This window comes from Sturnira hondurensis, unplaced genomic scaffold (genome assembly GCF_014824575.4).
Source record: "Sturnira hondurensis isolate 20B ecotype Veracruz unplaced genomic scaffold, ASM1482457v3 Scaffold0008916, whole genome shotgun sequence".
Classification (NCBI taxonomy): domain Eukaryota; kingdom Metazoa; phylum Chordata; class Mammalia; order Chiroptera; family Phyllostomidae; genus Sturnira; species Sturnira hondurensis.
This window is the reverse complement of record NW_028081547.1, coordinates 2536644-2562998: the sequence shown is the minus strand read 5'-3', so window position 1 is coordinate 2562998 and position 26355 is coordinate 2536644. Positions and strand designations below refer to the sequence as shown.

Below are 26355 nucleotides of genomic sequence, written 5' to 3'. Positions count from 1 at the left end.
CCCAGCTTACCACCATCTCTCCTGACAATGCACCGCTCCTTACTGTATGATCTCATCCCACCAGCCCTCATCTGGCCCCAACCTGGCCTCCTAACAAGAGAGACAGACAGGGAGACGCAGCAGGAGGAGAGGTGGGGGAGGCAGGTGGGTAGAGAAAGGGAGAGACAGACACACACACACACACACACACACAGACAAGCACACAAGCCCCCCCAGTGCATCCCCCAGACACACTCACATCTCACATGGACATGCATGCACACACACGGAGGAGAAAGTCAGAGAGGAAGCAGGGAAGGGAAGCATACAGAGAGAGAGAGCCCAGACAGAGACTGAAAGACAGGAGGGTGGGCAGGCAGCACAGGCTAACTGCGAGAGCTCTGAGGACAGAGAATGTTTTAGAACTGCAGAGGCCTGTCTGGGAGAAGCCTGAGCAGGCCCAGCTATGGTCAGTGTGGCCACTACACACACATGCCGGAGGCCACAGGGCCTCCCACAGCTGTACCCAGGGGTGGGTTACGGCAGGTCATGCACCCACTGAGCCTCAGGGAAAGAGAGCAGAGGGAAGCTGTGTGATAACAGGCCAATCACAAGACCTCTCTGAGCTTCAGCTTCCTCATCCATAGATGTAGATAACACCTTGTGACTCACAGAGCTGGGTATTGCAGCAAGATACAGGAGAGCACGTAGCACGTACCAAGAGGAGCATGACAGACCCATGAGGGAGGGGCTGCATGGGGCCCTGGGCCTCTCTTCCCTCATTGGGGAAAAGCTGCGTCTTCCTTCTGGGACAGCCTACCTTCCTGTTTCCCCCTGACCCTCTGGCCATGCTTTCCTGCCTTGGTTTTGCCTCTTACCTGTCCTTTAGCTTCATCCTTTTGTCTCCACTCAACTCCACAGGAAGTGGAGCCTTCCTGGTTCAGCCATCAGCATCCTCATCGTAATGTCCCTAGCAATCTGCCAACCAGCTCCCTGCATCCACACTGTCCCCCTACCCCACTCCTGCAATCTGTTCTTTTGTAGCTGAAACAGTCTTTGCAATATGAGAATTTAGCCATGTGCTCATTACTTTTAGTACTAAGACATAACCCTCAATACAGGTCCCATGGGTCTAACTGCTGCTGACTCCTGCTTCTGGCTTCTGGAACCACTGCCCTTCTTTTAGTTCTGCCAAAAGCCATGCTTCCTTCTACCTCAGGCCCTTTGCACAGGCTGCTCCCTTTACCTGGGAAGAAGCTCTTCCTCCCTTTCTTCACCTATTCAGCTCTTACTCAGCCCTCCCAACCCCTAGTGGTCTCATAGCATCCCTGATTTTTCTTTTACGGCACTAATCACATACACACAAATGCACATGCACGAACACCTGTGATTATCTGATCACTCTTTCTCTCTCTCTCTCTCTAGACCAGGAGTCAAAACTATAGCCTATACCTGCTTCCATACAAAAGGTTTTATTGGGACTAGCCGCAATCATTTTTTTATGTATTCTCTATGGCTGCTTTCATAGGGACTGCAAGGCCCAAACTGTTTACTATCAGCCCTTCACAGAAAACATCTGCCAACCTCTGCTCCAGACAACAGGTTTCCCGAGGTGGGACCATGTTCTTTTTTCTCATGGTAAACCAGCCCTAGACAGATGCCTGCACAGAGCAGGTGCTTAACAGAGACATGAATGTATATGCTTCTCGGATAAGGAGCAATTTTTACCTTGTCAAAGTTGCATTGGCTTATGTTAATATTAAAAGTGCAGATTCCATCAGGAATAGACATCACTTATGAGATCCCAAGACCACATTCTGGCAAGCAGTTCAATACAATGACGATATTTCAACCCAGCCTGGCATGTCAAGCATCCCACAGAAGCTACTGGCTGGCGAGACCTTGACACACCTTTTAGGAGCGGCCCACAGCCGCTGTGTGCTCGGGCTGCTGCCTGGGAGGGACACGCCCGCATTCAAGAGAGTAGGGCTTTTGAAAAACACACTAAATGTTTTCATTAAGGCTCTTTCTATACATACTCCAAAGAACTGATTGACGAATTCCGAGGAAATGTCTACTTTATTGTTATGCAGAGAAAATACTTGATTTTTTTCTTTTTTAAAGAATTGTTCGGACTTGATTAGAATGTTAACAACATTTACATACTGTGCTTGGCACTGTCCCTATTTCTAGAGCTTATAGTGATCCTTCCCAGGTAGGTCACATCATCCTTCCTGCCTTCTGGGGAGATAAACTGAGGCTCAGAGACGGCATGCTCAGCAAGTGACAGGGCTGGATTGTGACAATGTTGGAGTTTTTGAAGCTTACATTGCACTCCCTGCTTCATTAACTAGGATGGTGGAAAATGTACAGCAGTATCTACCTAGTGGGCTTAAAGCCCACACGGGCAGGAAGTCACCTGGCTCCTCCCATAGTCTCTGTTTAATATGGTCCCATTGGACAACAAAGTTGCAATGAAGAATACTATGCAGAGAGGAGGCTGTCAGAATCCTGCATGGGCCGTTTTGTTTTTATTCTAATTTGTGTTTTACTTTAAATGAGACATTTTTGAATGAATACAGTGCAGTGTCAAAGTTAAGAATGCTGACTCTGGAGTACCAGCCTGGGCTTAAATCCCAGCTCCGCCACTTGCCAGCTGTGTGACCTGGGGAAATCTCTTCAGTGTCTCTAAGCCTCAGTTTCTTCATCTATAAAATGGGAATGATCACAGTGCTTATGCCCAGGGGTCACTGTGTTGATGAAGTACGAGGATGTTCCTGGGGTGGCCCTGAAGTGCCCTCGAAGGTAAGAACACTTGTTGAGTCGGGTCGAGCCCCACCCACGGGCTCTGAAGCCCGGTGGATGAGCTGCCCCTCCTGGAGGCTCACACCACACCTGGACAAATCCAGGCATTAGCCAAGAGTCCTGGCAAAGAGCCCTGAGTTAGAGTCGCATCCCCCTCCCACCTCCTGGTGATCCCCGTGGAGCCCGCAGGGGTCACCTACCAGCAGACTTCGGAGTGAACTTGTCTCGGTTCGCAGCACACACAGCCAGCAGTCTGTAGCCGAGGTCCAGGTCGAACCCTTGCTGAGCTGCCACCCGACTGACCACCTACCAACAAGAAGGGGAGGAAGAGCAGAGGTGAGTCACTGCCTGTGCCAGGCCTCTGGGCCCAGAGAGCAGATGTGCCCATTTTATGGGTGAGGCGGGCAGGTTAAGGCAGGTCCCCAAGATCAAGCAGAGCTGGGACTCAAACTGTGCCTTGTTCAGTCACTCAGTGAACATTGACCAGCACCCCTTTTGTGCCAGGCCCTGGGGTCCCGGCCTCCATAGTAAGGTGTTTCAGGCTGGAGGTAGGCCTGACCCCGAAGCCCAGGCCCTACTGCTTTTGAGAGCTCAAATTTGGCCACATTCTGGCAGTTGGCTGAGGATGCTATACATGCTCTGTTCCAGGTGATTCTCTACAATTTAGTTGTAATTCCAGATTGGTCCTGGGAGGAGGGGACTGTGGCTTTCATTTACACCTCTGCCATCTTGTCTCTCCTTACTGTACATGTTCTGGATGCCCCACACAAGGGTCTCTGCTCCCCCAGTGCAGGTCTCAGACTCACTTCCTAGTCCCTGGACTCCAGGGACCATGTCTCCCATGCCCACTACCTCTCTGCCACCCATCACAGGTCTCCTGCACCCACCACTGTGGGGTGCTTGCTGCCGTCACTACTCCGAGCAAGGTCCTCACCCAGAGCACTGACCTCCCCAACCCCAGTCCAAATCTGCACACAAGGAGAAACACTGACTTAGGACACTCGGTTCCCATGGGGCTTCAGCTTGGAGTTGCCCAACTGCTAAGCCTTACCAGATGGACACGCCTAACAGTCCTCATTGCTCAGCACGGGCCAGGCGCCCCTGCAGCCCTTCAGACCCCAGCCCAGCAACTGTAGAGCTCTCATGCTTGGCCTGGGGTCTGTCTCCAGTGCCAAGCACTGGTCCGGCACACAGGTGGCTTCCATAAGAGCGTCAGCAAAAGTTCGACAATAGCTATGTAGCTGGAGCCTGGAGGTCCCATCCATCTCCTTGTGAACCTCAGAAGTATGGGTCTGAAGAGGGAGAGGTCAGGGCCAGGGAGGGCTGGCAGTGCCCCAGAAGAGCAGAGTGGGATGGGGGGGTACCCTTGGGGCCTGTGAATGGCTCCACAGGCTCACACCCATCAGGCTTCCCTCCCTCTCCACCCAACCCCAGGTGTCCCATGACTGCCAGCTTGCTCCCTCCTGCCCGCCTTCCTCATTAACAGCAAGCAAATTAGGTTTCCTTATTAAGCGGGAAGGACCTGGGAAAATGGAGTCGTTTCAGGAAGCAGCTGGGGCGGCTATGGCTGACTGGGAAAGGAGTGCTCCCAGATGTGGGGCTGGTTCTCTTGAGAAAGGGAAGACTCCATCCTAGGGCCCCTAGAGACTACCTGTTCCAGAGGCACTGCAGGCCCTCAGAAGGCCTCGGGGCGCCATGCTGGCCCTGGCCCCTGTAGCCTTTAGAATAGTTCCCCATAATCTGCTTTATATTTAGGGGTTCATTACAAGGGCTCTAGGGCTAAAAAGGGTGGGAAAACCACTAATCTCGGCTGATCCTTCCATTTAAAAAAGGCAGTATTTTTTAATACTTCGGAAATACTTGAGGGAACACAGAGGAAAATACTTGAGGCCTGAAGAGAGTTCATAGTGAATTGGAGAGGAGCCAGTAGATCCCCCTTCCCAGGACCACCTCAGCCTCTTGGAATGAGCCCTGCCTCCCCACCCCCATCTCCTTCCCCCGTGCAGCGGGGGCAATGACTCTCTCAGGTTAGGTTTGCTCAGCTTTTCTGCTACAAACAGGAGCCCCTGACACAGAAGTCTCCCATCCCCCCAGGCCTCTTTCCCACAGGCTCTTTTTGCCCCTGTACTGTGGTGCTTACTCCAACCCCCTCCTCTGCAAGCCACATTCCAGTGACTCTGGGCCATCCCAAGGTGTGTGTATGTGGGGGTCCTCACTGTTAGTCTCACTGTGCAAGCAGAACAACAAAGGCCCCTAACCCTTTATGGCAGACAGACAGTCCACAGAGCAGAGAGAAGGGTTCTGGAAGGCTCCTTCCAGCACAGATATTGACTGTGGTACCCTCACTCTCTGGCAGGAGAGCCTGGGGCAGGTGCGGGTGAGCATGGACAGTTCGTTTGGACTGGCGCATCAGTGAGGCTGCTGTCTGGGGGAGACACCAACATGCGTGAGTAGTGCAGTGAGGAAGTTGGCTCCCAGGTAATGAGGACTAGGTACATGTTCCGTAAGTAGTGAGGCACTGGACTCTTATAACAGCTCATGTATTTCACATGAGAGGGTATTTCACGGATGAGGAAACCAAGGATAAGTAACAACCCAAGGTCCCAACGCCTGTCCATGAGGGGGCCAGAATGTGATCCCAGGCAGCCAGGCCACAGGGTCTGGGCTCTTTCCACGAGAGGGCCTCTTCTTCAGCCCACAGAGGGTTAAGGCCATAAATCCCAGCCCACCTGGGAACCCTCAAGCCCTAGGATGAGGGCAGGAAGGTAAAGGTCCCACAGTTTGGCAATATTGGCCAATCCTGTTGCTCTGGTTTAAACAAAATAAAACAAACACAAAAACTAGCTAAATTGAGCAAGAAGGGCCTGGTGCTGGTACGAGGTTCACAGCACACACATTGTCCTGCAGGCCTGGGCTGGGCCCTTCAGAGGAGCAGAGAGTGTCTGTCACCAAGTCCCCTGAGGCTCAGCATTTATTATAGAAGGGCCATTGGCTCCAACAGCCTCCTTTCACTGACAAGGATGCTGAAGTCCAGAGAAGGGAGGACCTTGCTGAAGGTCACACAACACAGGTGTGGCCGAGTGGGCTAAGCTGGACCCTGCGGCCCTACAGTGCCTCATGTGCACCCCTTGCTTCTTCTGGCCCAGCCTGAGGACCCCTGGGAAAGTCCTGTGAGGTGGGCTCAGCTGAGCAGCCTGTTGTGTTTCAGAAAGGCCTGCTCCCACTGAAATGGGCAGGACCCTGAGGGTCATGTTGAGGAGAAAGACCCTTCTTCCTAAAGGCTGGTGGTGAGCAGCCTCAGCACTGCTGCCCTCTGCTGGCTGCCCAGGCCCAGCCTGCTGGCCTGGCCCAGGAGGTGCTCCTCAGACTGGCTGAGACCTGGTGCTGAGGGGAACCTATAAGTCAGGAAATGCAGCCGCTCCAGCCACACAGAGGAAAACTGAAACCTAGATGGGGGGTGGGGGTGGGGGTGCTCAAGGTCACATGGCAAGTACATTAATTCCATAAAGGGAGTGTATTACTTTGAAAAGTGGTGAGCCTTCTGGCTAGGAAGCAGGACAGGCTGGGAGATATTAGAGAAGGGATTTCTGCTCTGGGGGTGGGAGTGGGGGAGGCAGCTGGACCCTAGCCCTGACTGACTCTAACGGGAAGTGGAGGCATGCTGGGCCTGTGCCCTACTCCTGCTGCACTCTATGCTGTGCAACCTAAGGCCAAGTTACTTAACCTCTCTGAATCTCAGGTTCCTCTCCTGTAACGGTTTGAGGATGTCTTCCATGTCCAGGTTTCTGTATAATGGGCTCTGACCGTCCCCAGAACTGGGACAGTTCTGGTTTTATCTTGACCCCTCAGTGCAAAGCCCTCATTTCCCACTTTGCTACCATTCTCCTCGTGGCCAGGCTATTGCTGCTTCACTCAAATGACTTAAACTCTCTGGACCTCAGTGTCCTCATATGCGAAATGGGTACAAAATGCCCCTTCTTGCAAGGGTGACAGCCAGGACTGGGCACACAGCTCGATGAATGCTGTATGTGAACGTACACCCAGGACTTCAGCAATGAAGGCTTTGCAGCTGTGGCAAGCTCCCCACTGGAGAGATGAGGCACCTGTGGATGTGCTAACTGGTCTTTGTTTCCCTCTTCCACCTCCTACCTGCCTCTTCTCTCTGTGCTCTGACCACCTGAGCCTTCTAACAGGAGGCAGAAGGGGCAGGGCTAGAGAGGCCTGACTGTGCGGGGGACACCCAGAGAGAAGTCTCAGCTCTGCCCCTGAGGGGGGTGGGGAAGTGAGCAGCCAGCACCATCAAGAAAAAGCTTGTCCTGAGAAGGAACAGTGCTGCAGACTCTTGTACTTCTGCATCCTGGTATCAGAGGACATGAACAGGAGGGTGGGGGCAGGGGCCCAATGGGCTCCTTACCCCAGGGCCCAGCTCCGGGTCCAGAGCCTTTTGCCTGAATTTTGCCTGAGCTGCTTAGAAGCAGTAAGGCACAAATGTGTCCATTTGTTTGCCCGAGGCTAAGTGGTTTTTAATTTATATCCTCCAAGTAAGCCGGATCCAGAGGAATTTGCTCCCAGAAGTCACCCAGGGGATTGTGGCAACCCGGGAAGCTCAGGCTGCCACCAGAATGGGGAGGGGTACATGTGTGTGGTGGGGGCTCAGCAGCCTTGCCTGCCAGGCCCCTGGGCGTCTCCAACCTCCCCAACCTACCTCTCTCTGGGGGCAGGGTGGGGACTAAGGGTGCCTGCGGGAGGAGAGGTCTGGCGGCATGGCTCTGGGGATCCTGGGGGTGGTCAGTGGTACCAGCCTGGGACTATAGCAAGCTGCTGTCCGTCTCTCAGCTGCCTTGTTTGTAAAATAGGAGTGATGATCCCTGCTTTGCCCACCTTGAAGGGTCTGCATAAGGATGTAAGGGGATGGTGCCCAGGAGAGTGCCCTGAGCACTGAGTGTCTTCTGCGACCCTTCACCCCACATTGTTCTGCCCCTGGTCCTGCTGAGCTCCAAGGGCAGTCGGATTCAGGTCTCTGCAGCTGTGACTGGTGGACCAAGGGCTCTTTTCTGACTAAGCAGCAGACCAGAGGGGAGGGGGGCAAAGCTGGCTGTTCAACCAAGTATATGCCTTAAGCTAAGGTGCAACGAGGAGAGGCCCAGAAGAGCTGGCACGGTGCCTTTGTCCACAGTTTTCCTTACCTGGGAAGCCACAGCCTCTGCCCTGTCCCATCAAACCCTACAGGATCCTCCCTGGACTTCCTCCTCCAGGAAGCCCTCCATAATCCCTTCTTCCTGCCCTCTAAAGATGCTCCTCTTCAGAGGTCCTATCATCATACAAATCTCATCGCTCATCTGCTGAAGACTTTTAAGGGCTCCTCATTGACCTTTGACCCAAACCATTCTCACTAGGCCTGCAGGCCCTGTGTTAGCTGCTTTCTGCTTCCCTCTTCACCCTCATCTGATATGGCTCTCCCTTTCCTCTGCTCTGTTCCTTGAACAGATCAAGTCCCAGGGCTTTGCACTAGCAGTTCTCTCTGCCTGAAGGACCCTCTGCTCTCATCCTTAGCTGACTCCTTGCCATTCTAGTCTCAGCTGGAGGTGCCACCCCCTCAGAAGACTTTTCCTGAACACCACCCCGCCCCCTCTCACAGGGTGTATGTCCTTACTTACCCCTTTATGTGTTTTGTGTGAACTTCCCCACTGGAAAGTAAGCTGCCTGAGAGAGGACTATTGTACTCACCACACCCCACTGGTGCCCAGCACAAGGCCTGGCTCATGGCAGGGACTTGAGGAATGTTTACTGAGTGAATGGCTGAATGACAGAGCCAGTTACTGGTCATCTCATGCCCATCTCCCAGTCCAGTCCGGTCAGGGCCATAGTCTGATTCAACCTCAAGCCTCCACATCCTAGGCAGGGCCAGGCTTGGGGCAGGGTGCTGGAGAAACACGGCAGCCTGCCTGGCTACGAGTTATGGGTGATCCCTACCTCCTCCTTCACTTCTGGTTGCCTGCAGCGGGGGTGGGAGTGAAGGGGCCTCTGGTAACATCTGTCCCCGGCCACGGGGTTTAGTCTGAACCAGGATCCCCACAAAGAGGATTGAGAGACCTGGGGAGGGACAGCCCAGTAGGCTGAAGGATGAGGAGGGCTGGGCAATGCAGGTGGCTGCCTGATTTGGCCTGGTGTTCCCTATGGGGGCCAGATGGTGTCAGCTTTGCACAAACAGAGGAGTCTGGGAGCGTCTTGGCTGTATCCCTGTCTGGCATCCCTAATGGCCAGGAGCATCCGCTCTAGAGGCAGATGAGTCTCAGTTTGAATCCCAGGTCTACTTCTCATGGGCTGTGGAACCTTAGGAAGTCAGTCACAGTCTCAGTTTCCTCCTCTATAAAGTGGGGAAGGTGGCAGGACCAGCTGCACAAAGTGGGTATGAGGATTCAGCAAGGAGGATGTCCAGTGGGCCAAGACCAGCGTCAGGCACAGAAGAGATGATTGTTAATGATGGTCCCTGTTATTGTTGCTGTTCCTTTCACTCCAGGCCAGGGATGTTCTGGGCCTTTAGCCTCCTTCCTCTTTGCAGCAGCTTTAGAGGAAACATGGTGCCCTCTGGCTTTACCCATTGCTTCTGCCTGGCCAGGTATCCGTGTTGGCCTCTCCTGTCCAAACCCTACAGCAATCCGTTCACCCACATTCTCTTCAGAGCTGACTCAAGGCCCTCCGAGCAGCTGCCGTCACAATTTCTGATACAGGTCTTTTGGCTAGGGACATTCACAAGCTCAGGGCAGGCTCTCAAACTTGGCATATCGTGCCACCACCTCTGGGCCCGGTCTCCGTTGCACGTATATCCTAGATCCTGACCAAGCTGAGTTAATTTCAGTTCTCTGGGTTCTGGTGCACATGTGGGCCTTTGCACATACCATTCCACGTGCCGGGAACACTGGCTATCTTCAGCTGCTTGTGCAGATGGATCGAACTCCTATAGATGTTTAAGTGACTCCTCGTCTCAGTTTTCTGTGACCCGCCCCATCTCCCAGGCAGTTAATGTTTCCTTTCTCTGTGCTGCCTCCACCCTGCACACGATTTTCTCAGCCACCTCGTTCCGCATCTGTCTCCTCTACTAAAGAGGAAATCGGGCTCAGCAGAGTCTTATTCATCATTGGTTTCATAGGACTTAGCACAGGGGATTGCACATGATAAATGAGGGATCAGTCAGTGTTTATTTAGACAGGCAGATGGACATAATAGGAGCTCAGTAAATGCTGATATGAATGGATAAGTGGATGGATGACCATATAAAGAATTCAATAGATGTTTACCTAAATGAATAAACAAATGGGTAGATGGCTGCAAACCCTTCAAGAATCTCTCTGCTTTGCTTATGATGGATCATTTACTCTACTAGACTTGGAACTCCCCAAAGTAGGCCTGGCCTTTCTTATCAAGTGTGGGGAACCCTCCATGGGGACTACGTCTGTCCATCAGACCAATTTCCCAAAGTGTACGCATGTTAGGCTGAGCACAGAGTGCCACCCCCTCCAACAGTGGTGTCTTCCTATCTCTCATCCCCTCCCTGATACCTGGCCAGGCATGCTGGTCAACAGCTGTCTTTTCTGGGTGTGTGTAGGTGGGGGAGGGCGCAGACTCACCGTCAGACAGCCCATCAGGCTCTGCTCGAAGGGCCGCTGGAAGGCTCTTGGGTCTCCACACCAGTCCAGCAGCTCCGTGGCGGCATTGTGGAAGTTGGCAGGGTTCTGTAAGTGCTGTGGGAGAGGGAAAGGAGGAAGCATGAGGTCCCAGGTTCGAGGCCAGCAGGGGTAGCAGGGAAGACCCCAGGCCTTTTGGGGAGGAGACTTGAAGGCCTGATTAATGAGCTTTCTCCAACTTCCCCTCATACACCTTCGATTTGCATCTTCTCCCCCAGCCTGATCCACGGCAGGATGGGGATCAGCAGCCCCATTGTAAAGACAGGAAAACCAAGGTCTAGAGAAAGGCAATGATGGTAGATATCAAAGTGTTTTCTCTGGATGCTGGCAGTGTGAGAAGTGAACCCTGCATGGTTCAGGAGGGTGGCATCTGGCTTCCATACTTAGGGGCTGGCTTTTCTTGAGCCAAGAGAGGCTGTCCCTGGAGCTTCCTTCTCGATGATCCCCACTCCGCCCTCACCAAACTACCTCTGGTTTTAGAGCAAACTGCTACAGTTAAATAGGACCGGAGCAAGGGAGTCTTAAGAGGCTTCCAGGCCACACCCAGCTGGGACACACACTGTGCCCAGTTACTATCACACTGTGGTCTGGTATATGTGGCTTATTGACTCGTGGTCTCTTGCACCCATTCTGGCTCAGCTTGGCGGGGGGGGGGGGGGTACGGGCATTGTTGGGAGGGGTCCTGGCCCGAGCTCAGGCCCCTCCCATTCAGTGGGTCTAAGTCAACAGAAACTGAATTCTGGTGCCAAGGCCTCTCGATCCTGCTTCAGACTCAGGCCACCCCTCCCATATTTAACACTTATGCATGTCTTCCCAGGCCAAACTGTGTTAGGCACCGAGCCCAGGGGCATGGAGCCCGCTGGGATGAAGCTGGGATTCCAGTGCTGGGTGTGTCTGCATGTGGGTCCTCCAGTGGGATATCTAGTGTCCACAGGGGTCAGAGTGTAAGGGGAAGGCAGTACCTTTCTGTGGTCTTGGTGCTGGGAGGGACAGGGAACAATAGCTACCCCTGGGGACTGCAGCATCCCTACCTACAGCCTGAGTCAGCCTCAGAGCCAGGGAAGGCAGGGGTCTTAGGAGCTGCCAGGTCCCAGAAGTGGGAAGAGGGTAAAACGTGCTGTGGGAGCCTCCGTGGGGCAGCAGTCCTGAGGGTCACACTCTGTCTTCCCCTCCTACTAGCTGCTGAGCTAAGGTGGCCTTACCTCTCCATGCTTCGGTTGCCCTGTCTGTAAAACAGGGATGGCAGATCACAGTATGCAGGGGGAATGTTTGTTTCTGTTGTCATGAATGTGGTTTGTGCAAGGCAAGACTTAAAGATGGAAGGGTGGAAGAAAGTGGAATGAGTTAGAGTATGCTCCTTCCATGGGAGAACGGGAGAAGTGGAGATGAAGGAAAGAAAAAGGGCAAGCGTGCAGCAACACAGCCCTCTGTCGCAGGGGCTGGGATGAGGATTAAACAAGATGAGGCTTATACGGCCCCTGGCAAAGTGCCTGGTGCGTGGGGTGCTCCCATGTGAGGCTGCCCTTGGCCCTGACTCTGTCTCACAGAGGCTCTCCTGGAAACACAGCTGCATTCAGCAGCTCAAAGCTCTGGCTTCACTCGGTGCTCTTTCTGCAAAGGCAGAGCTCCTGAACTCGATTTGGGGAAGATAGGAGGAACTTCCACATATAGAAACATGCCATTTGGAAGGGCAGCGCTGGGTCCTCACCTCTGTCCCTGTGCACTCTCTCTAAAATGGGTCTCCTCTGAGGCCACAGGTGGCACTGGGTTCCATGCAGAAAGCCAAGCAAATCAGCTAGTTCCCTGCCCAGCAGCCTCTCTCTGCTAACTGAGTTATTCCGTTTATTTACATGATGTCACACCCAATTAGGAAGGTCAGCAGCTGCCACAGGCTGCTCTCTGAGCTGCCTGCCCACAGCACCCCCACCCTCAGCACCCTCCTTTGGGGCTCTGGGCTCACAGTGACCAGGTTCAGGGATCCGGTTTTGTGCTGGCCCCTAGCACCCAAATTTCCGTATCTTGCCAGCCCATGTCTCTATCCTCACCCCAGCCAGCTTAAGTGGCCATCATCTTGGAGTCTGGGCACAACTCATTGGTAGAAATAATGTCAGGCATCCCATTCACTGGCTGTTGCTCAGCAGCCTGTGGCTTTGACCAAGCCAACAACCCCCACCACATCCTGCCCCGCAGCCCTTCTCGGTGCTTTGGTCATCCATTTCTACTATGAGGTGGCTGGAGTATACAGAGGACTGAGAGATGTAGTGAAATGAGCCAGACAGACCTGGACCAAACCTCATCTCAGCCACTGAGTCACACTGCCCTGGTGTGTTCACTAGCTTAAAATGGGGTGATGACAGCTGGCAGGGCTGCTGCAAGGTTTAGAAACAATATACCTAATGACATTCCCATCACAGAGGAGAGGCCAGGTAAGCACTAATATTGCTCTGTATACTTGGACCTTTGTACCACCTCTGGTTTCTTCTGTGAGCTTCTTGAGCATGGAAAGAATTCACTTCTGGAACTGTAGATGGCCCAAGGCCAGGCCCACACAGAAATGGTCAGTGAACAGGTAACTGTCCAGAGGGTGGTTCACCTGTGGCACAGGCCAGCAAGCCGACTACTTCAGAACAGGTCCCCAGTGGCACATGGAGAAGCCAGGACTGCATGGTGAGCTTGACCAGCCTTCAATGTTCTGGGGATGGGAGCATAGATCTGAACCATAGGCAGAGGCCCCCCCCAGCTATGGCTGTTACTAGACACTAATACCCTATTCCCCATCAGAAAGCCTGCCCATCTCCACAATGCCTCAGGATATCTGGGCTATATCCAATAGCCACCGAGTCTGCTGGGGCAGAAGCAGGGGACATCAATGCCCAGACCAGGGACTGGCTAGCCAGACCAGGTGATGAGTGCATCTTCCTGTCAATCCTCCTGTAAATCAAATGATCTATCTACACATCCATCCAACAAAGTATGAATCCATTCATAACCATCTATCCACTTGCCCACTCACCCATTCATCCCTTCACTACTTTATCTAGCATTTCATGCATCTGTTCATCTACCTACCTATCTGCTTATCCATCTGGAATTTATCTAACCACCCACTCATCCATTCATTCATCCATTTATCCATCTATCATCTAAATCCACCCACCTAACTGTCCATGCATATGTCTATCCATCCACCCACTTTTCATTCCCTTACTTACCCATTTATAAGTCCACCCCTGCTCCTTTCCCAGCATACATGGGCCTTACCCTGGCCTGGGCACTGTGCTAGACTGCTGCCTTAGAGATGAATATGGCACATCCTCTGCCCCCAAGGAACGTAGCAGCCTTGGGAGGGGCCTGATGTATGTTCTGTTCCTTTCTCCCTTGAGCTGTAGGGGTGAGGTAGCTGAGTGCCCAGGAAGCACTGGGCACTCAGAGGTGGATGATACAGATGCTTAACAGAGCATCTGGGGGTGCCACTGTGCAGGAATCAGCTGCTTTGCAAGGCTTTGCACGTGGAGCCCAGATGTACCAGTGACCTCTGAGTGGGGCACATTGCAGAGGGCACTGGTTTTCCCAGTACCTGAGGCTGAGGAGGGGGAAAGGCAGCTGAGCCAGAGGCCTGGAGGAAAGATGAGCAGCAGGATGCTGGCGGGTGGCGAGTACAGCAATGGCTGGAACCAAGGTGCGTGGTGGGGGAGGGAAGAGTAAGCTGTAGAAGAGAGGTATGGCTAAGATTCAGAGGCTGTGAGGCCCCTGATGGGATCCACAGCCTTCCCAGCCAGAGGTAGGCATCGCCGCCACATCTGTCATCCTCAGAGCATGCAGACCTGCTTGCCTTTCTCTTCTGATTAGGATACAGGATGTCTGAGAATCAACAGTCTTCAGCCAGCCACAGCCACCCTCTGGGGTAGCTGGGGAGCAGACAGACATCAGTGCCAAGCTGTGTCTGACCGGAGGTACCAGAGTGGGGCATGAAGGATGCGAGGCACTCTGGATGGCCCGGAGGGCATCTGGACAGCCTGCTCACCCTCACAAACGTGCCCCTGTCTAGCCCAGAAGCAAAGCTCTGTGTGCATGCGTGCACACATGGTGTATGGGGTAGACTGGGAAAAGCAGCTGAGGTGATCCCTGGCCTTCCATCTGCTCTGCCCTCAACGGCTGGGTGTGCATTACCATGCCCATTCCACAGGCAAAGTGAGATGAAGTGGCAACTCAGGTAGCTAATGAGGGCTGGACCCAGGTTTGCTAGTAAATCTGAGCTCTGTGTGCCACAGTTAGAGAGGGCTGGACCCGTGGGCGTAAAGGGCACCCTGATTCCTGGTGATGCAGAACCAGGCATGGGGAGAAAGGTCAAGTTGTGATCAGGTCCCAGGAGCAGCTATGTGTCTGGCACAAAGAGAGTCTCACGCACAGGGGGCATGGCTGCACTGTTGGGGGGTGGAGGGCACTGGCAGTGATCCCTCATGGGCTGGAGAAACTGGGTCAAAGGCAGAGCCAGGAGAGCCCTGCAGAGGAGGAGGAGGAGGGAGGGCAGGGGAGGGGAGAGCGCACGTCTGGTTTCTATTCTGTGACCGTGAACAGAGGCATAATTGGCATTTGGGAGAGCTGTTCGGGCTGAGTTCAATCTGTAACAAGTCTTCTTCAATTTCCTCTCCTCAGACTCCACACAGGCTTCCGAGATTGCTCTGCTTGATGCTAATGAGAGGACACACATCCCTCATTCCGGGGACTAGCCTCAGCTCCACTGGGCCCTGGCGCTCAGGAGGACAAGCTGCATTGGGGGCGGGGCTGCAGCTGGGGTCCTGAGACCAGTGGCTGGTTACTCAAATATGCGGGTTACTGGAGCTGAAGCCAGGGGACACGCCCCAGCATTCCCCTCCCTGTCGCTGAGACACCGAGGACAACAGCCTTGCCACCATTAGCTGATCACCTGCCACATGCCAGCATGGGGCTATGTGCTTCGCTCACAATATTCTCCTCACAGCACCCTCAAGGCTGGCCTGACTGGATCCATTTGACAAGTGGAGAAACTGAGACTCAGAGACACAGAAGGACTGCTCATTGTGGGTGCATGGAGCACCATGTCTGTGTAATGTCAAAGCCCACAGCCCTTCCACCACATCTGCCCCTTACTGCAGTAAAATAATCCTCTGGAGTCTGGGCACAGACATGGCCACGCAGAACTGCAGAGAGGCTGAGTCAGAGGCTGGGCGCATCCCTCCTGGCCTCCACTGGAGCCTGGGGGCTGCCTGTCCAGGCTCAACCAGGCTTTTCAAAGTGGCAGTCTCTGGGCCCACTGTGAACATCTCCTGCCTCTGAACAATCCAGACAGGTTGCTGGTGGGCCAATCACCTCTCAAGCTTGGTGTGAGCATTGGCAGGAAGGGGAACTCACCACCCGCAGGGAGAAGGCCCTGCCAGCACCAGGGGCTTGGCTGTGTGACTTCAGGGCACTCCCATCCCCTCTCTGTGCCTCAGTTTCTATTTTTGTAACATGACCTAATTTCTCAGAACCTTTTCTTTTCTGTTTCTTTATAGAAAAATCACTGGGGCAGAGGGGTGGGAGCTTGGATCTGGGAAGGCAACTAGGCACTTTGCTGCCTCCTCACGGAGCACTCAGCAGAGCCCAGAGAGGGCAGGACACTGGCCCAAAGTCACATAGGCTGGGAAGAGAGGGGAAGGGATAGGGCAGAGCCAGCCTTTGAACGCAGGTGTGTGAGATTCCAGTGTTAGGCTGGTCCACGCCAGCCACGTTCTCCCGAGGTGGGTGGCCAGGGAGCCCCAGACAGTCAACCCATGCCCACCATCACCTCCATGAAGAGGCCCAGGTGCCCAGCCACAGGGGACAGCACCCCAACTGCCTGTCCCTGCCGGCTGCCAGGCAGCAGAGGGGTGAATGCGGGGGACACACCCACCTGCTTGATGCACTGCAGCCGGTCATTGGTCTGCTGGATGTGCCTGTCCATAGAATTCATTCTGCCCGTTTCACCGGGTTCTACCCGAGAGCCATGAACGTTGTCCAGCCTGTGAAGAGAGGGGACAGTGGGTGTCGCTGGGGTTGAGTCTGGCCTTCCAGCCTGCCGGCCACCTACTAACCCCAACACTGACATTCTGGCCCCAGCGGCTCCCAACAGGTTCCTGGGCCCTCTGTGGGCCATGGTGGCCTCTGCCCCAGGCAGCCCTGCACTGAAGGGAGGAACCATGGCCCCAACTGCTCAGCCAGCCCTTCCTCATGCTTGGCCCCAGGAGCCCTGCTGGGACTGAGGGCAGGAGGTGTTCCTGGTGTTCTCTGTGGTGATTAATGTGAGCACTGGGCAGGCATGTCCACTATGGCACACCGAACCGCACACTCAGATACACGCACTTCTATGCACACGTGTGCACTTGGTGGTGGGGGTAGGATGGCAGCCTTATCTTCAGATTCCCGGTTCAGGGCTTAGCCCACGAGATTTGGCTGTGTGTGTATGTGTGTGTGTGTGGGGGGGGGATGTTTCCATGTGACCACTTTCACTGCATGCATGGTGTAAGTGTAGCAGTCCTTTCAAGGGCGCCATGTGCCTCTTCAAATCCTCCAGGCTTTAGAGTTCTTCACACCTTAAAAACCACTCCCAAGTCCACTTTTTCCCCTTTGGCCTCTTGGGAAAGAAAGAGGGAAGGCATTAGCACCACCTCCATTTTCCAGCCAAGAAAACCGAGGGTCACTGAGAGGAAGGCAGTCACTCAGGGTGGCCCAGTGAGTCAGCAGGAGAGCCAACCAGAAACCAGGGCTCTGAATGCCAGCCCACAGCTGAGTGGCCTGGGTATGTGGACAACCTGGTCACCAGGCTTTCTTTCTGAATGGGCGGTGGGCTCAGAAACACGAACACGAGTGCCATGTCTTCCCAGGTGATGAAGGTAAGTGGAGGAGGCTCCCTGAGCTCCAGAAAGACCCTGGAGACTCCAGGCCTCTCCAGGGAGGCCACAGTGGTAAAGGCAGAGATGGAGAGAGTGTTCAGCTCTCGTGCGCCCACTGCTCAGGGCTCCTTGGGCCCAAGCAGAAGCCTGCCCACTGCTGGGTGAGTTTGGCCTCCCACAATGCAGTGGGCATCTCAGACTGCAGACACATGGGTCAGACACAGGGTACTGAACAGAGGCTCATGGCCCCAGGCCTTCTTTGCTACCCTGAGGCTCCTCATCTCTGGCCATGTCATCTAAGGCCCCACTGACTAGGCACTTTCTGTGTGCTGGGCCTCTCAATTCTTTCCTTTTCTCCTCATGCTCACTCTGTAAGACTAGAATAGTCTCCATTTTACAGATGAAGAAATTGAGGTCCTGAGACCTGCCAAGACCCCATGGCTCCAAGGTGCTTGGACTGTATCCACATGCCCATCCGCTCCCATGTCCTAGACTCTGCCCCCAGCACAGGCACCCTCACAGCACGCCTGGCCCCAGCCTCCTTGGGAAGAAAGTCCTGTTCCTCCTCCAAGGAGCTCTTGACTGCACAGCTCCCCTAGAGCACTCCTCATTGTTCCATTGGTGCTTGGAAAGGCAACTCACTCATGGGATTCAAAATTGAGAAAGTCTGTAAGGGTGTCCAGTGAAGTGCTGGCCCAATCCCCAGCCCCCAGGTACCCTTCCTGGGGGGCCCAGCCATCATCAGTCTCCTTCTGAGGGGCCTGCTTAGAGAAGCAAGTACCCGCATGCATGTGTACCCTCCCCTGCCACCCCTTTAAGTACAAAAGCATTGTACACGCACTCTCTGTACCCTTGGGTTTTTCCTCTTAATACTATCTCAAAGTTTCTTTCACATCAAGACATAAAGAGGCTTTTTCATTTTTTAATGGCTGTGCAGTGTTCCCAGACACAGATGAATCACCCAGCCCCACCAGGGGCCGTTGTGAGGTCTGAGGCTTGAGAAAGGCCCTTCTGCTCAGGGGGCTCCCACGCCAGCCTGGTGATAAGGCTCAAAGCCATCTCCAAATTTCATTATGGAAAATAGTGTTGCAGGATCGCCTTTTATATTGGCCACATCATCCGTGTGTGAATTAATCTGGAGAACATACTCTTCGAAGTGGAGTTACTGGGTCACTTGGGCATTGTACTTTTGATAAGTGCTTTCTGGGTCCACTTCATCTTGGAGCTCTCCAGCAAAGAGATAAAAATGGGGGTAGTGCCCCATATTTATTTCTTCTACCCTCAACCCACCAACCGTCCTTCTATTCACCCTGTTTATCACACATTTATCCACCCAGACATCCAACTTCCCCATCCATCATTCATCCAGCTTAGTGCCTGTCCATCCACCCACACATGCAGTCATCTAAACATCTCCAGCCTCCACTTCCCCGTCCACGCCTGCTTCCCATTCACCCAGCAAATGCTTTTCAGCATCTATATTGTGCCGTTCCTATGCTACATCTATGGGGCATGCAAATATTGAAATGAATTTTCTTATGTTCAGGAAACTCTTGGTCTAAGCCTGTATTCACTCCAGGTCATCTTTCAGGTGACCATTGCTGAGCTCCACATATATGTTAGGTGCTGGCCCAGGCATTGGGCACAGAGAGTGTTAACATACCCCCTCCCACGTTACAGATGAGGGAACTGAGGCTCGGAGGTTATAGTAACAACTAGCTTTAGAATCCGGCTTTCCCATCACAGCCTAAACTTCCATACAGGTCCTGGGGAGGTGTGAGGGGTCCCTGCAGGAGGCTTCTCTGATGTTGTTGACATGTGTGCTGGAGGGGGTGCGGGTGTCCCCCAAGCAGGGACTGAGTTTAGGTGCACAGAGCCTCTGCCAGGTGAGTGCTCCTGGGGCCAGAGACAAATCAGGGTGGGGTTAGCAGAAAAAACCTATGGGAGAGCCCCAAATGGGAGCAAAACAGTGCCACTTCCAGGGAAGCCATTGTGGTTCTCGGTGTTAAACCCCCTCTGAGTCGAAGGGACCCCGGTGGCATCCTAGGCACCACGTGGTACACAGCCCCCATGGTGGGCACTGGTGAACACTGGCTGCTAGAGTCGCCATCAAAGAGTGCAGTTTCCACGGCCAGCCGAAGGGAACCGTTGAACAAAAACCTAGGTTAGTTCCACAGGGAGCACAAAGACACCCCAGGTCTTTTGCGGGTTTCAATCCCCAGTCTTCAGGCCACAGTCAAGGACAAAGGGCCTGCGGAGACCCAAGCGGCCAGCAGGGTGCACTGTTGATGAACCTAAGCACCTGGAGGGGCTTTGAGAAGGCTTTTCTGACTTCCTAGGCCTTGGTTTTTCCATTTGTAGAGCAGGGTGTTGAGGGGGAGGGGATTAGATGGTCTCACAAGGCTTTATTCCTGAGCAGGAACTTTTCCCAGGGTAGACAAGACATTTTGTCCAGGGCCAGAAATCTAGCAGGGCTGTGAAAAATACTTGTTAAGTGACTGACAGATCATTTCTGGAGCCTGAGCGTGTTCAGCCCACCCAGGGAAGCCCCTAGCAGACACCAGAAGTCCAGATCCACTTAGGCAGTCACCTTCGGGCCCAGAGGCAGCGGCGCCACAGGTCTCATTTTAGGAAACAAACAGAAGAGGTGATGCTGGGGTGGGGGGAACAGAACTGTCCCAGTTCAGGTCAGTCTCCATGCAAGCTCATGGCAATCCTGTCTGGAAGCCAGTGGCTGGGCTGAGCTGGCATCTGGACTCAAAGATTCTCAGAATACCAATAGCCAAAGATACTTTGAGGTCTCACACTGACCTAACTATTGGGCTGGTTTTTTCTGGGGGACCCCAAGGCCCACAGTAGTTTGTCCAAAGCCACATAGCACATCTGAGCTTCTGAGCTGGGTCCAGGCCCCAGAGCGTTTTTTTTTTTTTTTTTGTCCCAAGTTAAGGCTCCATGTATAGAGACCAAGAGATGAACAGAGGGGCCTGGGACACCTGTAAGACTCAGAGGGTGGGTGGAAGCCAGCAAGAGAGACATCGCAGATCACAATCGTGTGTCACGTGTGTCTTAATCTATAGTAAAATAACAAAATGACTGGCTGATTAAGGAGGTGCTCACAGGTGAGGTGAGATCTTTAAACTGCTGAGATCAATGGAAAGTCAGGGTTATTGCCATCAGGAAGGGATGGGGCTGGCAGCTCCGGCCCCTGCAGAAGAGCGGTCAGGACACGGAAGGTTGAGAGTCCCAGACAAGGGTAGGCTACAGTAGGCATGAGAGAGGAGTTCACTGAGCAGTGGTCTGGGACCTTCCATTTGTTCTGCACCTGCTATGTGCAGGCACCAGTCCTGGACCTGTGCGATGCTAATTTACTTAGTCCTGAAAGGCTCGGAGAGGTTGCATGACTTGCTGAGGGTCACACGCTTAGAAGATTCAAACTCTGAGATTCAAATTCTCTGCCTTTCTGTTTATATGTTGTTCTTTCCACTCCACCAAGACAGGAGCCTCCTGGGAGTTCCCACCCTAGGCTGTGACTGGGCCCAAAGAGATGACTCCTTGGTTCCACCCAAACTGTCCAAATCCATCCACTTGCTTCCAAGGCTACTGGGCTCCCTGTATGCTGGCTGGCGTCCCAAAGTGGCCAGTGTTCGGTGGCCAGCAGAGGTCGCCCTCTGCCATGGGAGCACTGCTGGGCCACTGCCTGCTCCCTCCTCAGAGCCTGGATTCCTCTAAGCCTTTACAAGTCGCTACAAATCCTCTGGGGCTCCAGCTCCCATGCCCACCACAGCACTCCCTCACAAATGGAGACAGTGCTTTGGGCCGGGCCTGGGTGCATCCATGGCCCCAGCCCTTCCCGGTGCCTGCCTGTCTGCCTCTAAATGGAGAGTGGGCTCAAGCAGTCAAGCCCCCAACTCCTCTGGCCCCTGGCCCCGTCTCCTAGTTTGAGCGGCCTGCGTCTGTAGGAAGTGCAAAGCTAGTCAGCTCTCGGGCCTGGAGGAGACCCTGCTCTGCCACTTCTCCCAGGCCTCAGTTTCCCATCTGTAAAAATGAAGGCTAGCCTCGCTTGCAAATTCCAGCATCTTAGGATTTCTGTGTCAGGACCTCCATCTGTTTGAACTCCGTCTCGACAAGTGTAGAATACTTAGCTTTCAAACAGCACAGCCAGCCTCCCCCAAGGCGGGCCCCGGAAACTCCTGGAGAGCTGCTATTCCAGGGGAGCCTGAGACTGAAGGTGCTACACACTCGTCTTGCACCTCATACTCAGCTTGGCTTCACTGCACACACGTAAGTTTTCTGATTTATGGTGACATCTCATTGGCCAATCTTCCCAACTCCTAGTTGAGCTCTTGAAGGGCCAAGTTTCCAATTTTACACTTCTCAGCACCTAGCACAACGCTGACCACGTTCACCTTCGTGGTGCCTAGCACAGAAGACAAGCCCCAGAAAAGTCAGCTGCTATTAAGCACACAGGGCTGCTCAGACCGTAGAATACTGGGAGCTGAAAGGGCACTTGGGGACCACCTGGTCCTGTGCCCTCAAGGCAGGAGATGAGAGAGGGGAAGGACCCAGAAGGGAAAAGGGCCAAGCAGGACCGGAACCCAGCTGGCTGTTCTAAGTTGGGCCCTGGGTTGTCCCGGGACTCTCTGGAAGCATGTCTTCTGGTCAGAAGGTTGGGGATGGCACATGGCTCTCAGTGAGCTCCTCTAAGGACCAGGGAAATGGGGCGCTCTTTGCTGCCCAGTAGATATGTTCACGGAGCCCTGGAGGCGGCTCCCTGGGATGGTAGGCCAACATCAGCTGTACTAACACCAGTGTGTTCTATTTTTCACTTCTGAGGCCAAACAAGTTAACCAATCCACTTAACACTAGCACCTAAGGCAGATGTTTTGCTTATGTGTGTGCACACACAAACATAGTACCCCTCTGCATACTTAAGATGTACATGTATACACTCGAGTGTTGGCACAGGTGCACTTGAGCGCACACATCTCATGACAGCTTGCACAGGCAAGTGGCAGGGTCCCCAGGGGAGCTGTGCGAGCAGTGGTGTGCAGAAATGATTCAATCACCCTGCACATCTGCAGCTCAGGTCCCCTGGGGAGAGCGGCACTGGCAGTGGGGGTGGAGGGCCTGTACCCACGGCTTGCAGAGTAGAGGCTGTATTCCAAGACGTCACCAGGGCCAGTGAGCTTGGGACCTGCGCACTGCTCACCCTGGTGGGAGATCTGGGGGCCCGGAAGGACCTGTTCTGGCCAGCCCCTTCACCAGCTCTCAGACTCTGAGAGGGACAGACATCACCAGCCCTGGGTTCAGCAGTGACCTGCCAACCTTGCACGTGATGGCATCAGCCCACGTCTTCCTCAGCTTGACCTCTACCTTCCTCCACTTCCAGGCATACCCCGTGTCCTCCCAGTGGGGTTCCCCCATCCCCTGGACTGTGCTCTGAAGATCACACCTCCCTGTCTTTGCCTCTGCCTCTCAGCCTGAAATGCCTGCCCCATTCACCCATAAGGCCTGCTTCAACTGTCACCTTCTTTGTTGGTTCCCCCAGCAAAGCCACTCACTTCCACTCCGCTGTCTCTAGTGTCTCTGTCCCGTACCCCACCTTGACGGTACCAGACAGTGGCGTATCTTTCCACCCATCTCCCCCATCAGCTGGGCTGTCATCTAGTCATGAATTCCCAGAGCCTAGCCCAGGGTATGGCACCCAGCAGGTGCTCGGCAGTGCTCATTAGATGGATGGATGAATGGGTGGATGGATAGCCATTGTGATCTGGACTGGCAATAATGAACACCCAATGACCAGCCCTAATCAGAGGGTCTTGGGACTGGGAGAAACTCCGACAGTCCAGTCCAGGATTCCCAGAGAGTGATGCATGTACCACTGGCGGAAGAATGTTTTAGGTGGTTCATGGGACCCCTGCTGAGTTTGTGGATATTATTATTCAGGATGAGGATAAATTAGGGAGTGATGGCAGACCTAAATGGATTAAGGAATCACCTTAAATAGTAAAAATGGGATGAAACTGACTGAGGGTAGGAAGCAGGGACATAGTCCAATGCCCTCCTCATCTTAGAGGTGAAGGAACAGAAGTTCAGAGAGGTGCGGGGCCGTCTGTGAGCAAACATACGTGACTCCTCCACTCCTAGTCCTCGGGAGACTGCACGCTGCCTGGAGTCAGAGGAAGAGGGTGATGGTGAAGCCAAGACAGGGAGAAGAAAGTGAGTTTGTGCCCTACCCCAGGGAAGTCAGCAGAGGGCTGACAGACAGGAGATGAGAAAGAGAGAGGGAGGCAAGAGGCAGATCCGGGCAGCTGCCCAGGACCAGCTGCTTCCCACTCTTGACCAGGCAGCTGGAGCTGGCTCTTGGGCCAGCTTGAAGCCTGGAGCACAGTGAAGCTCCTGGGTTAGGGGTGGGCCCTGAGTCAAACCTTCCTGACTGTTTGAGGTTGTAAGAAGCTGTTTTATCTCCCTGAGTCTGTGTCCTCAACTGTCAAACAGGAAGGTGCCTCTCTTTACCACCGCACTAGACTGAGGAGCTGACTAAGTGCAATCACTTAGGGGGCAGTGTTCTGAGAAGAGAAACTCTGGTTTGGACACGAGCACCTCCAAATACAGTTCCCCCCCGAGGGAGCGCTCCATGCCACGCTTGACAAGGCTCCACACCTCCTGGCCAGAGTTCAGACACTCTGGCTTGGCAACTGGGGCTCCTGGAAGGGCGGACCCACTTCTCTCCACGACCCAGTGTCCCAGCACCCACCCTCGTCTACAGGGGCACCCACCGTCCGCGGTGGTCAATGGGAGGGCAGAGTACACCCTCGGTGTGTCACAGTCGGGGCTTCCTGAGGGCCAGCCCCACGCTGCCACGTCACACGGCCTGCTCTGGGACACACGTGTTAATCCAGGGGGAGGACAGCTGACTCGGGAGAAGGCCCGTCGCTGTCGCCCTGACAAAGGTGCCGGCCCCCTGGTCGAGCCCACACGCGGCTGGGAACCCCGGCTGTGTTCTCCATTGCGCCTCGTCCCTCTGCGCACGTGCCACCTGACAGGCACGGACCGTGCCCCTGAGTGCCTCCTGCCACCCTCTGGAGGCGCTCCGAATCTCTGACCTCAGGGGGAATTTCCTCTGGCGGCTCCCCTCCCAAAAGGTGAAAGAGGGCCGGATTCACCTCTGGACAAGGTCCTGCACCCGTGGCAGCCCCGGGTAAGGTCACCAAATTCAGCCCGGTGTGTAGCCATTCCAGTGCTATGCCCCTGCTTTGTGTGTCCTCAGAGTGGAAAGAGAAACACAACCACCGCTGAGCCTGTATGTGTCAGCCACCAGGTCACGCACGTCACCTCGCCTGAAGCCTCGGAGTTCTACTGTGATGTCCCAGTTACTATACGAAACTGAGGTCCAATGACTTGCTCAAGGTCACAGCACCCCTTGAACTCCCATCTGACTATAAAGCCCATGATGTTTTCCTGCATATGCTCTCCACGGGAATGTGACATGCCTTCCTCAGCTAGACACTTTCTTCCCTGGCCCCAACTGCCCTGCATGTTGGGACAGTGACTGTCATCCGTGGAGTGCTGAGGATGGCGCGGAGAGGGGGGGCTCAGAGTCCTGCCTAGTCCTGCCTGATGCTGCTGGGTGCTGGGCCTGGGCCACGAGCCTTCTGCAGGACAGCCGTACCCCTGCCGTGGCCTTGACCTGGCCTTGTCTAGAGGCTCTTGTCTGTGATTCCAAGGGCTCAGATACTATGAAATGGGAAAGAGGGAGGGTGGGAACAGTTTCCTGAGGGCCCTTGGAGGACATGGGGTGGAATAAGGCTGGCCATGGAGCCAGGCCCCCTCACCACCAGCTGGTGCCTTCTAGAAGGTTGTAAATACCCTGCAGATGTTCTTACAGCTCTGGCTCCAGGGACAAAGAGGTGTTCTCCGCTGCACCCTTCCTAACCTCGGCTCCCTATGGCTCCAAATCTACCTGCCTGACATTTGCAGGGAGGTGCAGACAGGAGCTGGGCCAATGGCGTGCCCGGAGAGCCAGACAGAGCTACATGAGCCTTTAAGGTATCACCTGGCACAGGAATGGCAGGACTACAGCAAGCTGGACACCACCCCTACCTCTTGCACCCATGGCAGGTGTGGCCTGTCAATCACCACACTTTCCGCTGAGTCTGGACATGCCTTGCCCATTCTCCACACGTACTCCTGCCCAGCCATTCTTAAATACCTGACATGGACACACGAGAAGAGAACTTTTGGGAAGGCTTCTTTAAAATCGGCGTAAATAGAGGCCCAGTGCGGGAGGGCTTAGCCTGAGGTCATCAGCCAGCCAAGGTGTGAGCAGAGATTGGCATGTAGATTGGCCGATTTCTGACTTTGTGCTCTTTCACCTAAATGTGACACAGAGCCAGCTTCCTCAAGTTGATAGCCCACATGTGGACCACTCAGGCGAGCTGGCCATGCTGCAACAGCTTTATGTTACAGCCTCACAGCAGCTTGCAGACGAGTACTATCCCATTTTGCAGATGAGAAAACTGAGGCTCAGCCAGTGGGTGCTTCCTTTGTGGGGAACATAGGGCAACAGCTGTTCCTCCAGAGTTTGGGCTTTTATTTTTACTAACTCGATATGCCTTCCCCTTTAGTCAATTGCTGTGAACTGTCCGATTTTTTAATTTCTCAAAAAAAATTACAGAAAGAAAAAATCAGAAAGTACACTTGACTTAAAAGTAGAAGATGAAAAAAAAATCCTCATGGCTTAAATCTGCAGGGGACCTGGGGATCTGCTCAGGTCTATTTACAGATGGGGAAACAGAGGCCCAGGGCAAGGGTGGGGTGGAGGGAGACCAGAGCCCTGAAGGCCCCACTGTAGGTCAGAAGTGGGGGGTCAGGGCCCACACCCCAGTTGCCCTGAACTTCTCTGCTCTCTTGGCCCCTAGTTACATCTAGACACCGCCTGCAGATGCCCACACAGGCTAGGCTAGGGTCACAGACAGCTAAGACGCAGAGGCTGG

General features: G+C 54.1%; 1 protein-coding gene across 5 annotated transcripts in view; it reads right to left on the bottom strand.

Annotated features, from left to right (window-relative positions):
* Positions 1-26355, bottom strand: part of ZMIZ1 (zinc finger MIZ-type containing 1) — a 229273-nt gene that overhangs the window by 90963 nt on the left and 111955 nt on the right. For all 5 annotated transcript variants that reach the window (XM_037056383.1, XM_037056379.1, XM_037056382.1 and 2 more), the window contains 3 exons: positions 16381-16489; positions 10413-10526; positions 2985-3090 (listed from right to left, as the gene is read on the bottom strand). In XM_037056383.1, the coding sequence (XP_036912278.1) occupies positions 2985-3090; positions 10413-10526; positions 16381-16440 (280 nt within the window). In that variant the 5' untranslated portion in view covers positions 16441-16489. The remainder of the gene's footprint in view (positions 1-2984; positions 3091-10412; positions 10527-16380; positions 16490-26355) is intronic.